Source organism: Danio aesculapii, chromosome 3 (assembly GCF_903798145.1).
Source record: "Danio aesculapii chromosome 3, fDanAes4.1, whole genome shotgun sequence".
NCBI classification, from domain to species: Eukaryota; Metazoa; Chordata; class Actinopteri; order Cypriniformes; family Danionidae; genus Danio; species Danio aesculapii.
Window position 1 is genome coordinate 49,306,857 of NC_079437.1, and position 16,633 is coordinate 49,323,489.

Below are 16,633 nucleotides of genomic sequence, written 5' to 3' on the forward strand. Positions count from 1 at the left end.
ATGAGTTTCTTTAATGTGTCCTCTTGATTTCCCCTGCTGTGGAAAAACATCTCCAGTTGCATCAGTATCGCAGGTAAGATGCTGTCCAGCACCACTAATCCTTCCCAGGAGCACCGCAAACCCCTAAAACAGATAAATATGACAGAAAACTGAAAATGCAGCATACAATGTAAACATGATTATTCAATAAGGTTCCATAACATATCAAATGCATTCAGTAAACATTACCTATCATCAAGTATTAGAAATCCTCCACCCTGCAATTCCTGAATATTTGCTGATTTTCCAAAAATGTGTTGAAGGTTGGCTTCTGGGCTGAATAATTCCCAGTGCTACAATTTAACAAAAAAGAAAGCAATATAAAAATCAAGAATTAACTGATAAATTCACAAACAAATGGAATTAACTGAAGATGGGAATAAAAAGTACCACTATGGGAAAAAACGAAGAGACATAAAGTGAATATTTTTGGTATGGGTTTAGGTAAATTGTTATCTTTGTTTTATTCTATGAAGGTCTGAAAACATTAATTGTAAATAAGTAAACAATACAAATCACATCACAGATATTTTTGTATTTTTAATTAATTTGTTGTGATTGAAAACTATTTCTAAATTCAGTTCTAATTTCCAGCAAACAAATAAATGAACAATAATAACGAAGTGTGTTCAAAAAACTGAGTTATATCCAAATACACATTCTATGCCCTATATGGTCTAAAACCTGACAGGTGGGCAAATCTAAGCTTGTTTTTGATAAAACAAATATAAATATGCATATAATAAATAATACTGCTAATAATAATAACATTATACAAAAGCAAATTGTTATGAATAAACTGAAAAAGCCCCCCCGAGATGAAGGCATTTTATATTTATATAGGCTAGAAAATAATATGTTTTGTAATATTTTAATCCTTTATATTTATATCCTATATATATCCTTAATATTTAAATTCATTTTCATATGTAAAGATATTTGCGTATTCCTGTACATCCTGTCTGTATTAAGCAATGTGTAACCGAGGCGCACAACTAACGCGCTCTGCGCTGGACTTTAGACAGGCTATGTTCCGGTCTATTGAACAATCTATCATAGTCTATTATAATCTATTACGCCTCCTTTTTTAGAGGAGAACGCCTATGGGCGCACATATGAGCGCAAATGCATTTGCTATTTCAACAGCATGGCGCAAAACGTCAAAAAAACTCTTGCGCCAAGCTGAAACTAGCAAAAAACAAATGTGTCGCGCTTTGCTCCGCATTGTGCCGGGTGTATGATAGGGCCCTAAATGTCCAAAAACTCAGAGAAACAGATCATTTTAAATAGTCACTTAATTTTGTTCATAGTATACATATTTTAAAATACAAATTACTAAAGGAAAACATGAAAATAGAAAAATAAGGATAAAAACTGATTTTACCGAAAAAACTCTCTCTTTCTCTCTATGCTTTCATAGATGATTATTGTGTAGTAAAACAAAATTATAAGCCCTGTGAATTTTTTATTATTTTAAGTTTAACAAAGTGTTGTTTAAAGGTGCAGTAGGTAATTCTCTTCTCTACATTTTTTGTTGTGCTGGTTTCAATTGTAATGATTAAAGTAAATGATCTAAATGCATTTATATGTATTATCATATTCAGTGTAAGGCATGGGACTTAAATGATCATCCAATTAAAAATTTCGGGCCGGAAATTACAATAGGTAGCCCAAATTGTGTCAACAAATGCAGATTTGTATATCTGCGCCAAAGAGCATAGAATCACCAAGAGGCCACACTCTAGTGCGATTTGGGAAACAGCCACTAGATGGCGCGGAAGCCATTTTGGAATGAAAATTCCAATAAAACAGCATGTTATAAGTCTGCAAAATAAACTATTAAAAGTACTGATGATTGTGATCGTAAGTGTTGTGTTGTCGTCTTTCAGGTTGTATCTCAGCTTTAATGCGCTTTTTAAATAAATGAATAAAAAACAAAGCAGCTGCTTGCCATCGCGCCAGCAATAAGATCCAATGGACGACCGACCACTGGGCGCTGCTGTTGCAATGGAATGTTCTATTAAGTGTCGCCTCTTGGTCATTCTAAGCTCTTTGTCTGTGCATTGATGAGCAGTGTATGACCTGCTGTTGCTGACAGACAGTGACAGCAGACAAACTCAGCATCAACATGAACTTCTTTCTGAAAGACCAACCCGTGGCCTTGTATCCGTGAAAAGAAAGATCAAAATCAAAATCGGAGTTGCTTTTACATGCTGGAAATGCATTTCAAAACCCCGGTCTGATGGATGACACCATGCCTGAAGTATTTCTTTTTTGGACTGGTAAAGTTATGTTTTAAAACTATTTTAGTCACGTAATGCTTATGAAGATTTTGTTGTTTTACAAATGGGCTATTTAGATGGAAGTGTTTGTTCAGCCACTGAAATCTTCAGGCGCAAGATTGAAGTGACTATATTAAATTTCATATGATACCTTTTACAGCAACGATAATGTAATTGAATCAAAATTTAGTCATTTAAAAAGACCTAAGAATTTAAACACAAGAGCTGTGAAAAGCAGCGAGCAGTTATGATGAAAACAAATTAGTGTCAGTTGTCTTGTAATGCAAGTGTAATGTGAAAAGATGACAAGATATTTCTGTTTTTAGCACTCCTTTTAGCACATACTTTTATTTAGTTTGTTAACAAAACATAAGTAATTAGCAATATTTTGCCTAGATGAAGTTGGTTTTATATTCAAATTGGTTCAGTTTTGAACAATGACAACCTGTGACATGGTCCGTATATTGTTCACCACGCCACTTTGACTATTTGGTCTGAAATAGCATGCAAGTATGGCTTGTTGCAAAGTTTTAGCTTTGAGGAAACTGGCAGTAATAAGTGTAATTCCTGCACCCTGCTGGGCAGGCACTAAGCATAGTTGCTTTAGGACAAAGTGCGTGTCTCCATGAAGACGTCAACAGAGACTAGCAAATCTTGCATGCATGAAATATTGCACATTATGGCAAGTTTTGCTTGCTACACAACTGAAAACGTAATAGATATAATACAGTCTTTCAAAAAAGTTTTTACGTTTGCAGTTTTAGTATTATAAAGTACAATAAAGTTTTCTATAAGTGTTATATGAGGTTGTCTATGGTCATGTTAGCTTTATCTAAGATCTCCTACTGCACCTTTAACAGAGATTCATTCATTTATTTTCTTTTTGGCTTATTCCCTTTAATAATCTGGGGTCGCTTCAGCGGAATGAACCGCCAACTTATCCATTATTATGAAGCTGATGCCCTTCCAGCTGCAACCCATCACTGGGAAACATCCATGCACACTCATTCACACACATACACTGTGGACAATTTAGCCTTCTCAATTCACCTATAGCGTGTCTTTGGACTTTACAGGAAACCAGAGCACCCGGCAGAAAACCCATGCCAACATAGGGAGAACATGCAAACTCCACCCAGAATTGCCAACTGACCCAGCCGAGGCTCGAACCAGTGACCTTCTTGCTGTGAGGCAATTGTGCTACCCACTGCGCCAATGTGATGCCTTTAACAGACATTATCAACACATTTTTAACCATAACAGTTCAGTTCAACTCTTTTGTCTTTATTATATTACAAGATACAAGTATCTTTCCCAGTGTTGGGTTGCAGCTGGAAGGGCATCAGCTTCATAAAAACATATGCTGGATTGGCGGTTTGTTCCACTGTGGTGACCCCTGATAAATAAAGGGACTAAGCCAAAAAGAAAATGAATGAATAAATGATTGGTACTTGTATCTAGGTTTATTAAGTTAACTAGGCAAGTTAGGTTAATTATTAAGAGTTTTACTAAAAAACAGTCTCTAGAAGAAAAATATAATAGAAAATACTGTGAAAATTTTACTTTCTCAATTAAACATCAGTGACCTCCTGTACCTGATGGGAGATTCCCTCATTCATACGCAGACCCATGACTAAAACCTCCTCCAGCCTGCAGACACAAACACAAAACCCAACATTAGTCTGTGCAGCTATTCCACATCAGGATGTGTTTGTCTGTATTGTGTTGCAGTGTTTCTGCTGGTTTCACAAAGTCAAATTTAAGACTTAAGACCCTTTTAAGACCATGAAGCATGAAATTTCAGACTTATATAGGGCTAAACGCTAAAGATTTTTTAATGGCCCATAAGGAAAAAAAACATACTTGCCCTATCAAAAAAACTAACTGTAATTAGTTATTTCTTAGCCACATATTCTAAACAATGTGACAAAACAACAGACCCTAGTTACATACATGTATTTGTTTGCGACATACCTATTAAACATAATTAACAAAAAGAAACTCTTTAAAAACTAATTGTATGCACAACAGACTGTTCTAAGAGTTTTATTCAGATGTATTTGTTGGTGATTGGATGTGTCTAGGATCGATTGGGTAGCTTTACATAAAAAAAAAAAAAAAAATTAAGACCCGTTTAAAATGATTTTAGACCTACAAGACAATATTTCAATAAATTTGAAATATCAATTCAAGACTTTTTAATTTAAGTCGCTGTGGATACCTGTGTTTTGGTGCTTAACAAGGACAGAAATTTGTCATGGATAAGGTACTACAACACTGAGGTGCTTTATAAGGACTTGCCTTGTGTCCTTGCAATTCAAAATGCTTTCATACTTGACAGGGTTTTTTTTTTACATTCAAAATTTGTGACAGGTTTCCTGTGAGGATTGGGTTTAGTGGTAGGGGCATTTAATATATACGATTTTTCACAGTATAATACACATTACGCTGACGGAGAGTCGTTGTAAACCACCAGTATTTTTTTTAGTGTGTGTGTGTGTGTAGAGCGGATCAGATGCTCTTACAGCTGTAGATGGTGAAGTGTTTTTCTCCTGCGTGTTCCTTGACCGTGACTCTGAACCTCTTTTATCCAAACATCGGGTTCTAATGTCTGTGTTCGTGCTTCTCTCTGAACTCCTCCATCTGCACGCGGCACAAAACGACCATGAGCTCCTATGCGGATGATTAAGAACACAACAAATGTTCAGAACAAAGAAATCTTACTTTGTGTAAAAGAGAAAAGAGAGCGTGTTTAGTTTGTTATCGGTCAGTCTTTAATGCTCAAGGTTGTTGGCTAATCGATCTGTTTTGTGTTGCAAACAAATATATCACTTATTTTTCCAGACAGTTATTGATTTTGGAGAAGCAGTGTGAATAAAAAAGGAAATGTTTACTTTAGCTATCTTTTTAAAAAGCATGCAGAGTATAATGTTTTGTGAAAATCAGCCTCAAAGTAATTTGTGAACTTAGCTAAACAACTAGCTTTGTTTTCAAGTTTTTCCCACTTCCATTTCTTGTTCTTCTAAAACAATTTCCTTTTAACATTAAGACATTCAGGTTGTTTGCTGAAATCACTGGATGAGGCACAGCCTAACCCAGAATATTTTCCACGAGCCCCTATTGATTATAAGTGTTAAAGAGAGAGTTAGTTTAAAGTAATTGCCATATCAGCTTCAATGGGAAAACCAGATAATATGTGAAAACAGTTTAGAAATAACACTTTTTCTATAAAGCACATACACTACCTGACAAAAGTCTTGTCGTCAATCCCAGTTGTAAGAGCAACAAATAATAACTTGACTTCTAGTTGATCATTTGGAAAAGTGGCAAATGGTAGATTTTTCCAATAAATCATCAGTTGAACTGCATCCAAATCATCACAGATATTGAAGAAGACATTTTAGAACCCACATGGAGCCAAAATTCTCATAGAATTTCAGTCAAGTTTGGTGAAAATCAAAATTGGTTTGGGGTTACATTCAGTATGGGGTCGTTCGAGAGACCTGCAGAGTGGGTAGCAACATCAACAGCCTGAGGTATCCAGACATCTTTGCTGGCCATTACATTACAATCCACAGGAGAGGGCAAACTCTTCAGCAGGATAGCACTCCTTCTCATACTTCAGCCTCCACTTCACAGTTCCTGAAAGCAAAGGTGGTCAAGGTGCTCCAGGATTTTTCAGCCCAGTCACCAGACATGAACATTATTGAGCATGTCTGGAGTAAGATGGAGGAGGTGTTGAAGACAAATACAAAGAATGTTGAAGAACTCAGAGTCCTGCAAGAATGCTTTCTTTGCCATTCCAGATGACTTTATTAATAAGTTATTTGAGTTACTGCAGAGAAGTATAGAAGCAGTCGTCCAAGCTCATGGGAGTCATACACATTAATAACTCTTTTTCCACTACACCATGACTTTATATTCTATACTGTACTTTATTTCTGTTAAGTGACAAAAATTTTGTCTAAACAAAGTCAAACCTTACTGTCCTACTTAACTTAAAATCAAGGCATGATCGCTGTAAGCCAGTTATGCATAATTCATTTGTGATAAGAATTTAGTTATAGAGGAATGCATAATTTAACAATTAATACAATTTAAAACTTTTACTTTTATTTTTGGCTTCCGACAGTAATACGTCATGATGTCATTAGTTTGTACGTTTAGGTCAGATTGAAAGTATGGACATTGGAAGCAACACAGTTTTTTGACTGAGCTATATCGAGTCTATTGTACCTTTGTATTTTCATTTTGCATATCTTTAGTAAACCCTTTTTAAAAGAAGATTCAGTCTTTATTCATTCATTTTCTTTTAGGCTTAGTCCCTTTATTAATCTGGGGTCGCCATAGCGAATGAACCGCCAACTTATCCAGTATATGTTTTACGCAGCGGATGCCCTTCCAGCTGCAACCCATCACTGGGAAACATCCATACACACTCATTCACACACATACACTACGGACAATTTAGCCTACCTAATTCACCTACAGCTTGTCTTTGGACCTGTGGGTGAAACAAGAGCACCCGGAGGAAACCCAAGCCAACACAGAAATGCCTACTGACCCAGCAGAAACTCAAACCAGCAACCTTTTTGCTGTAAGGCGAACGTGCTACCCACTGTGCCACCAGGCTGCAGATTCGGTCTTATTCGCGTTTTTTTTTTCCAAATACTGGTTGTTGTACAAGCTGCAAAAGGTGATACATAAGGATGTGCACGAAAGGTGTGCCACTACAATCGAATTAGAGACCTTTGCCTTTAATATAAGCCACTTCTGATACCAAATGATCAACTAAAAGTCAAGTTATTATTTGTTGTTCCTAAAACTTGGATAGGTGACAAGACTTTTGTCAGGTAGTGTAGGTTTATAACAATAATAAACATCAACAATACATAATACATAAAATAAGATACAAATCTAAAAGTATTTTTAAAGGATTCACTTTTTTTTTTGATTCCATCAAAATTCCTCTAGATAAAAATTGTTGTCTCGTAACATCAAGAATAAGGGATTGCAAATGTTATCAATGATGAAAACAGTGCTGTTTAATATTTTTGTGAAAACCATGTAAGCTGGGAAAATATTATATACTATTCCTTCCATGCTAATAAAGACATTGCAATCAAAGGAGGAGTCCTCCTGGAGTGGCAGAGTTCATCACAGCTCCAATACACATCTCTGCCATTTGTCTTACAGAAACCATGTGCTTTTCACCATACACAATTCTTCTGCTCGTGATCTTCCATATAACTTTGCCATGTTTGATGTCATTTGACAGTTTATTACTTCAGCATTGTAGTGATGAACCCAGTAGAGACATTGATGCATTTCAATATACAATCTATTTACTATCAGTCATGGCCTGAGGAGTGTATATGTACTTCTCCCCAATCTCCTCAACTTTGCTTTCATGTTCAGCTGATTTTGGGGTTGGTATTTCACTCATGTTTGACAATGCTTTGCTCAGGGTATAATAAGAAAAGGTGACTGTTGATCGGGGAGAATGGCTTTTACTCTGCTTCTCCCGCACACTGGTGCATAGCCTCATCTGCTAACAAAGGCAGTTTCACTGTCTTTGTTACACAGCAGTGCATATGTTACTCTAAGCTTCTCAATATAGTGTTAGTTTATTTTATTCTACTGTCTGTATATTTAAACATGTAACTTAAAAAACACCTTTGCCTGCTTTAAGGCATTGAGATTCTTACTCTTTATCAATGATGAAAACATATTTAATGGAATCAGATGAATTACAATGGAATTACAATTAAACACACCATCCTTCAACTGCTCTGTTTTCGATCATTGGTTTAGAATAGCAGCGTAAGTTTCAAGCCTTACAACCATGATGCAGGTTTATCAGCATTCTTGATGAATAGAAAGAACAGCATTTATTTTTGAAACATAAATATTTGGTAGTTCTTTATGGGGTTTTGTATTATTAATTTAACACATCAGTGCTAGATAATGGCACCAATGTTATAAAAAAAATCCCTGACCCTAAACTTTTAAACAGCATTTTAAGTGATTGTGCATGAACATACCTGGTCCAACACCGATGTACTGATGTCCCCTCCAGTAGCCCATATTGTGTTCACTGACAGCGTTCTGCAATAAATGCATAATTAAAAAAACAAGATATCCATGTTTCACATCACTGATTCCTGGGACAAAACAAGGTACAAAACTAAAAAAATAAAAGTTGTGCTGAGAAAAATGAAACTACATTTGTGTTAAGCTGCTGAGCCACTGTTTTTTTTTTTTTTTTTTTTCAAAACATGCTTTCCTTGCCATCACGTCAATATCATCAGACAATAAATAGCAATTGAGATGTTTTAAACATATTATTTCAAAATACATTCTTATGTTAGAAGAAAACTACATTTGCACATGATGTGACCAAGAATTATTCAACAAACATAAAAAAAGAGCTAAAAGAATTATCAAGATATTCATTTGATGGTGGTGATGAAAACTTACATTTGTAGTCATTTTCAATTATTAAATTCACTTAATTGTTACTGTATTAAATCACACCTAACACCCTAACAGTGCAGTATTACATCCTTTTAAAAAAATCTAACAGTGTGGACATTTTAGGCATTTCGCTCACAAAACATATGAAGTTTATGGAGTAGCCATTTTGATTTTTCAGTTGACACTAGGTGCTAATGCCACCTGCTTCAGAGGGAAAAACATTTAAAATTTAAAAAGCAAAAACTGGATTCTTATATAACATGCATGAGTCACTGAAAAACAACCTTGATTTAATATGAGAAATCAAGTGATTCTTTTGATAAAAAAAAGTCCTTTTTCATTAATAAAATAATATTTATATCCATTTAATTGCATATACATGACTGAACCCCTATCTCTGTGCATGCAGTGTTTTGGACTTTAAGTGTTGTGAATTGTATTTAATAACGCCACAATAAAAATTGAAGGGAAAAGTTTAAAAAATATATTATATCTCTTATAACATTTTATATATATATAAAAATATTTAAACTAGCAGCAGCTATAATTGGTAGACATGTTTTCAGTTTGAAGTCAAATTCTGTGAAATTCTTTTTAAAACATTTTCCAAATACTGTTTCATGTAGAGAAGATATTTAAAACATAATTCTTTTAATAACTCATTTCTAACAACTAATTTCTTCCGTCATTGCCATGATGATGGTACATAATATCTTGCTAATATACTAGTATTCAGCCTAAAGTGGCATTTAAAGGCTCAACCAGGTTAATGAAGTTATCTAGGCAAGTCACCAGACATCAGTCGTTTGTTCTGTAGTATTGTTCTGTAAAATTGTTCTTAAGGGGGATGATAATACTGACTTCTTTTTTTAAAAGCCTTTTATTCCAGTCAACTAAATCTGACTTTCTCCAGAAGAAAAACTATATATAGAAAAATTTGTCCTTGTCTGATTACCATCACTTTCACAGGAGGGCTAATCATGTTGCATATGCCCAAAACACCTAAAATTGCATTATATATTTTTTTCTGTGTACCTAAGAATCAAACCAAAGCTCCTTCAGAACCTCAATTTTTACAGCATAAAAGAATATAATCAAATCCTAACTTACATTTCTGGCGAAGTTAGACACCTCGTATTGATGAAAGTCGTTCTCCTCTAGGACTCTGCGAGCCATTTTGTACATGACAGCGCTGACATCATCTCCGGGTACGCTTAGTTCACCACTCTCAACCTGTTTAAAAAGCTGGGTTCCTCGTTCTAGAGTCAGCTGATACAGAGAAACGTGATCGTCACAAACATAAAGCAGCTCCTCCAGCTCTTTCTGCCAGCATGATATGCTTTGACCTGGAAGAGCAAACATGACGTCCACTGACACACGTCCTGGGCAGAGCCTCTGGGCCTCAGACACTGTCTGAAGGGCATGCTGAACACTGTGATCCCTACCTAGTATCCTCAGGTGATCAGCATTTAATGACTGAGAAGAAGAAAAAAAAACATTAGACCTATGGGGTGTTTTTCACTAAACCTACATACTGAACTTTATTTTAATCCAAACCTGACAAGTAAAGTCCCACTTGCTCTATATTGCATTGCTGACAGAAAAAACATGAGTTTTTTTAAAGCAGTTAAATAATATTTCTTCAAAATGTATCACTGTAAACTGAAGACTTGTATATATCTACGGTTAAAGTCACAATTATTAGCCCCCCCTGTATTATTTAGCTGCCCTGTTTACTTTCCCCCAATTTCTGTTTAACAGAGAGAAGATTTTTTCAACTCATTTTTAAACATAATAGTTTTAATAACGCATTTCTAATAACTGATTTATCTTATCTTAGCCATGATGACTTTAAATAATATTTTACTAGATATTTTTCAAGACACTTCTATGCAGCTTAAAGTGACATTTAAAGGCTTAACTCAGTTAATTAGGTTAACTAAGCAGGTTAGGGTAATTAGGCAAGTTATAACGATAGTTTGTTCTGTAGACTATAGAGAAAAAAAATCTGCTTAAAGGGGCTAATAATTTTTACCTTAAAATGGATTTTTAAAAAAATGTTAAACTGCTTTAATTTTAGCTGAAAAAAAAAACAAATAAAACTTTCACCAGAAGAAAAAATATTATCAGACATACTGTGAAAATTTCATTGCTCTGTTAAACATCAGAGAAATATTTAAAAACGAAAAAAATAAAATAAAATTCAAAAGGGGGCTAATAATTCTCACTTCAACTGTGTATATGTCAATATGCATCAGCATAATTTAAATGTGCAGAAACTGATAAAAAAATCTACGCCAATTGTCATAAATGCATATGAAACTATTTCAAATTAAAGGTGTCATAGAATGCATTTATACAATATGTTAATTTGTTCTCTGATATCTACATAAAAGGTCTGTGGCTTAGGTTAATGCAAACATTGTCCAGAATTGTTAGGTTGCATTATTCAGGGCAACCATTAGGGAATAATTCCCAAAAAGACACTGCAATCTGATTGGCATCTACCCTCATGTCACTTTTACTTAAATCTACATAATCATCAATCTGACCTGTATCCTGACAGTGATTATTGTTGTTATCCTGTTGTGGTTATTGAGGAGTCAAGAGTATAAGACTAATTCCTGCAAAGACTCCAGTGACAGACGAGTCGCTGCATTGATCTTGTCAGCTAGTCTGAACTCCTGCCATGACATGACAGATGCTCATCGTTCTCAAGCCTCCGATCCGATGTCCAGACTGCAGCTCTGCCCAGTATGTTTGGCCAGAGGAAAACTGGTTGTGACTGAGCCTGGTTTCTCTCTAGGTTTTTTTTCCTTCTCTTCCGTCAACTGGTGAAGTTTGCCACTGTCGTCTCTGGCTTTCTTGGTTGGGACTGGTGGAGATGTGCATCGATGGAGTTGCTCTTTAGTGGATCGGCCTTTAGCAGTGTCCTTTGCATTACACTAATCTGAGATAAAATTAACTGAACTTCAACAGTGAGACTTATACTAAACTGAACTAATATAGTTTGTTCCACAATTTAAAGTTTTTTATAACTGAAAGAACTAATAAAGTTAGTGATCCTTAGACTTAAAACTACATAAATATAAACATTTGTTTCTTAAAAATTGTTTCATATTTTTTACTGCCTAATTGTCAACTACATATATACAGTTTCAATAAGCTATATGTACAGTTGAAGTCAAAATTATTATCCGCCCTAAATCATAGCTGCCCTGTTTATTTTCCCCCAATTTCTGTTTAATGAAGAGAAGATTTTTTCAACACATTTCTAAACATAATAGTTTTAATAACTCATCTCTAATAACTGATTTATCTTTGCCATGATAACAGTAAATAATATTTTACTAGACATTTTTCTAGACACTTCTAAAGTGACATTTAAAGGCTTAGCTAGGTTAATTAGGTTAACTAGGCAGGTTAGGGTAATTAGGCAGGTTATTCTATAACGATGGTTTGTTCTGTAGACCATCGAAAAAACATATCTTAAAGAGGCTAATTATTTTGACCTTAAAATGGCTTTTAAAAAATCTAAAACTGCTTTTATTCTAGCTGAAATAAAACAAATAAGACTTTCTCCAGAAGAAAAACATTATATAGGAAATACTGTGAAAATTTCCTTTCTCTGTTAAACATTATTTGGGAAATATATAAAAAAAAAATTAAGGGGGGCTAATAATTCTGACTTCAACTATATAAATATATAAATATATATATATATATATATATATATATATATATATATATATATATATATATATATATATATATATATATATATATACTTGCAACAATTTAACCATTTAATATATGTGCAACAAACCCAGTGGAAATTTTAAAAAGGAATAAAAAATATTTTGAAATCTGGCATGCTTGTTCATGATTCTAAATAAGAACAGAAATCCCACTGTGTCCAAAAATAAATAATTGAGCAAATAATTAAATTAATTGGATAAATAGTATTTCTGACTATAATGACCCTTTTATGAATAAGCTAATGTTAGACGAAATACAGGGACAATAATTCTGCTAAAAGTATCAATCTTTTGTTGATGATTTTACACCTTTAAATTCTATTTTAATGTTTTATTGTTGACAAATGTCACCTTATTTTACCCTAAGTACTATGCATTGTAGTTTTTTTTCTTATAAAGCAAAACTTTAATAAAAATAGATTACCGGTAGCCTATGAAACTATTTTATTGTGCTTTTATAATTATGCTTACTCCACAAAAAAACATTTAAAGACAGTATTGAGTGTAGAAAAAGAAATGGAAAATATGAATATAAAAACAGCTAATTTATCATTGAGCATAATAAACTTCCACTATAAATGTCAAGACGAACACATTTTTTGCAGTGAAACTGATTTTGGCAATGGGAAATGTTATTAAAATATGCTTAACTGTGGTGATGTGCATGTTATTTTTGTGTTCAACAGATTATGGAATAAGTAAAGGATGAGTAAATGATGGCAGAATTTTTGTTTTTGGGTAAAAATCGTGAAATATCCTTTTAATTGCATTATATTAGTCAGTTTAAAATGTAAGTCACAGTACGGGTCAGAACATTAAAAAATATTACTTTATTTCTGAAAACAAGAAACAGTGCAGTGTGTGCATTCAACACCTGAACTCCGATAGAGAAGCGGTTCACTCCAGCCAGGGTGAAGTCCCTCAGACGAGCTTTTCCAGCAGGTGTAGGATTGACCTCTAGAGTGACCTCTGCAAGATCTGAGAGATTGCTGTTTTTGGACACAGTCTCCAACACTGCAGCGATGGTGGAGGCCTGAGCCAGACTGGGTGTCCCTCCTCCAAAAAACACTGAGGTAATCCTGCAGTACAGGCAAAAAATAAAGACAAAGTTCACTTAAAAATGTAAATCTGTTAAAATTTACTCATCCTCTTTTTTTTGTTTAACAGAAAGGAAAACATGCTGAAGAATTACTTTTTGATGAAGATTTATATATGAGTTAAGGGACCAGAAAAATATCAATCTGTACATCGTTTTGTACTTTAAATGAGGGAAATAAACATGCATTATGGTTGTGACCAAAACGATACGACATACTTTCAACATATATAGGAATTCTGTGAATTAAACTGCACAACTAAAAAAAAATAATGCTAAACAAAAAGATTTTTTAAACAAAAATTATTGATTTTATTGAATTTAATATTTTAACATTTATGAGGAAAAGGTGTCATTATAGATGTGACATCTCTCCGTTATGGATGTGACAGATGTGAAATTGCCACTTGTGACTTTGGTAAATCAAATATAATTGTTTGAAAACATTGACAGAGACATTTTTGATTAATTCTAAAGTACTGTAAAATACTTGCTTACACAAAAAAACTTTCCGTATTTTGGTGATAACTTAATTTTTTGCCAAGGTTGCCATTTGCATGGAATTGCTCATATGCTGAAGAAAAACTGCCACTGACTTCCATAGAATTTTGTCATTCGGATGTCAATGGTTTTTTCCCCGACATTCCTCAGTGTATCTTGTTTGGTGTTCAACAAAAACAAAAACAAGTGAGCAACAAATGAGCACCATATTTCATACATACTGTATATTATGTTTCATCCTTTCCTTATTCTCTTCTTGACCATGTAATCTTCTGTAACCCAACATTGTTCATTATATTTATTTACACATGACGTTTAAAACCCCGTTTTAAATGACATTTCACAGTTAGAATTACAAATATTACAAATACAAACTAAACCAAAATACAAACTTTTAAGCAGCACACTGACCTGGAGACCTGACTGAGTTTCAGTAAAGTCTCTGTCTCTTTCTGCAGACATTCTGTCATAATATCGTGGTTTTCACTTCGGAGGATATACTTGTTAAAGTTGCAGTAGGAGCATCTTTTCAGGCAGTAGGGCCACTGCAAATCAAGAAAAATACATGCGCATGATACACTGGCTGTTCTGCTCACTTGCAAAAACTGTCAAACTGAGACACTCACGTGAACATAAAGAGACGCTTCAACTGCATGAGGGGAAATTTTATCAGATGAGATTGATCTCAGGCGTAGAGAACCGACTGTACTCCAAAAACACTGCAACAGGTGTCGATTTTTCAGTAACGTTAAAACTCGTCTCGACATTACTGAAATACTAAACGTACTGAAATACTGACAAAGTATAAACATTCGTACAGTTACATTTTCTATACGGTGCTGTTTTACTGCGACACACTGCGTCACCTCCTAAAACGGTCGTTCACGTTATTTAAAAGTGATAACAGAACTATAGTTATCAGAAAATTGTAAAATGAAAAGGAACATTTGTTATTTGGAAATTAAATAATATATAAATATGTAACAAAACAAACAAAAACTAGCAAAGAACAAAAAAAGCTACCACACGATGGCGAGATTTTACCATCACAGTTATCTGGGTCAAAGACAAAACAAGGTTTACCAGCATCAAACTAGTAAACGTTAAACCGTTTTAAATTATGTTATTATCAGTAGCGTAGTCCTATTAAAAAAGGTGGTGTACTATTAAACCCGACCCAAATTTTAAATGAAAGTAGGCAAATAAACCACGGGAAAAAAACATACACACATATATATATATATATATATATATATATATATATATATATATATATATATATATATATATATATATATATATATATATATATATATATATATATATATATATATATGTGTTTTATTTTTATTAAATTTTTATTATTTTTTTTTTTACTTAAGTTACCTGGAACTATTAACTTCCTCGAAAGGAAAAACAAATACTATGTCAATGTTGTCAATGGTTACAGGTTTCCAGCTTTCTTCAAAATATCTTCTTTTGTGTTCAACAGAAGGGAAAAAGACAAACCGGTTTGGAACAAGTAAAGGTTGAGTAAATGATGCAAAATTTTCATTTTTTTTGGGAGTACTATCCATTAAAAATATGTAAACTAATTTGTTCGTTTTAAAGGGAGATGCTAGTCCTATTTAATGATTTATGTTTAACCATGTTAGCTATCAGTTTTCATATCAAAATTAAAGTGGACTGAGGCGACCTTGTAGTAGTGTACAGTTCATGAGCTAAACTTTTTGGGGGGCTGAATAGAAATATTGGAGGGCTAAAGCAACGCTCATGCTATTTTCTAAATTTACCTGAGCGTTTCAGCGAGGCATCGCCATTCAGTTGACTTGTGGTCTTCAAAAACTCATGAAATTTTCTTACAGCTGCTGTGGTCGTCAGGGGGAGGGGAATGGCGCAAGTTAAACAAAAATGCACCAATTGCAACAAATTACGATGCGAGGTAAACAAAACATTTGGTATACTGTATACAGTTAAAGGGGACGTGAATACATATGAATTAGGGAAGTTTAATCGGAAAAACAAGTGAGTATACCGAGGGTTTACGCAATTATTGATCCTCAGAAGTGGTAATACCTAAACAGCTCGTGGAAAAAAGTAAGCATACTGAGTATAGGTGCGTCTAGCCCCGACTACACCACTGGTTATTATGTGTCTTAAACTAGAATTTAATTCAGTATAAGTTTGTCAAAGTCTTGTTAGGCATTTTAAAAAGAGAAGTGTCAGATTACATCGTAAACTAGACTATTTAAGATCTATATAAAGACCAAATCTGTTGCCGTTATCCGTTAAATATAGATTTTAAGCATTTGTCAGCATTAAGTTTTTAATATTTAAAATGAAATTCAATTTAGGATCACTTAATAGATCCAATTCATTATGTATGTCAGCTGCTTCATTTATACATTTATATTTAAATTTGGCTCTGTGATAAGTAATTTTTACCAATGTTTAGATTTATTTATTTTTTGTTATTATAA

The 16,633-nt window shown here is 33.8% G+C and overlaps 1 protein-coding gene across 1 annotated transcript in view; it reads right to left on the reverse strand.

The window, feature by feature from the left end:
* rsad1 (radical S-adenosyl methionine domain containing 1) overlaps nt 1–14,967 on the reverse strand; it is a 15,175-nt gene extending 208 nt beyond the window's left edge. Inside the window, exons 1-9 of the mRNA XM_056454156.1 lie at nt 14,780–14,967; nt 14,565–14,698; nt 13,431–13,635; nt 9,909–10,274; nt 8,366–8,429; nt 4,847–4,994; nt 3,917–3,971; nt 229–332; nt 1–123 (exon numbers count right to left, since the gene is read on the reverse strand). The exon at nt 1–123 is cut by the window's left edge and continues 208 nt beyond it. Of these exons, the coding sequence (XP_056310131.1) occupies nt 1–123; nt 229–332; nt 3,917–3,971; nt 4,847–4,994; nt 8,366–8,429; nt 9,909–10,274; nt 13,431–13,635; nt 14,565–14,698; nt 14,780–14,965 (1,385 nt within the window). The 5' untranslated portion in view covers nt 14,966–14,967. The remainder of the gene's footprint in view (nt 124–228; nt 333–3,916; nt 3,972–4,846; nt 4,995–8,365; nt 8,430–9,908; nt 10,275–13,430; nt 13,636–14,564; nt 14,699–14,779) is intronic.
* Nucleotides 14,968–16,633: the final 1,666 nt, after the last annotated feature.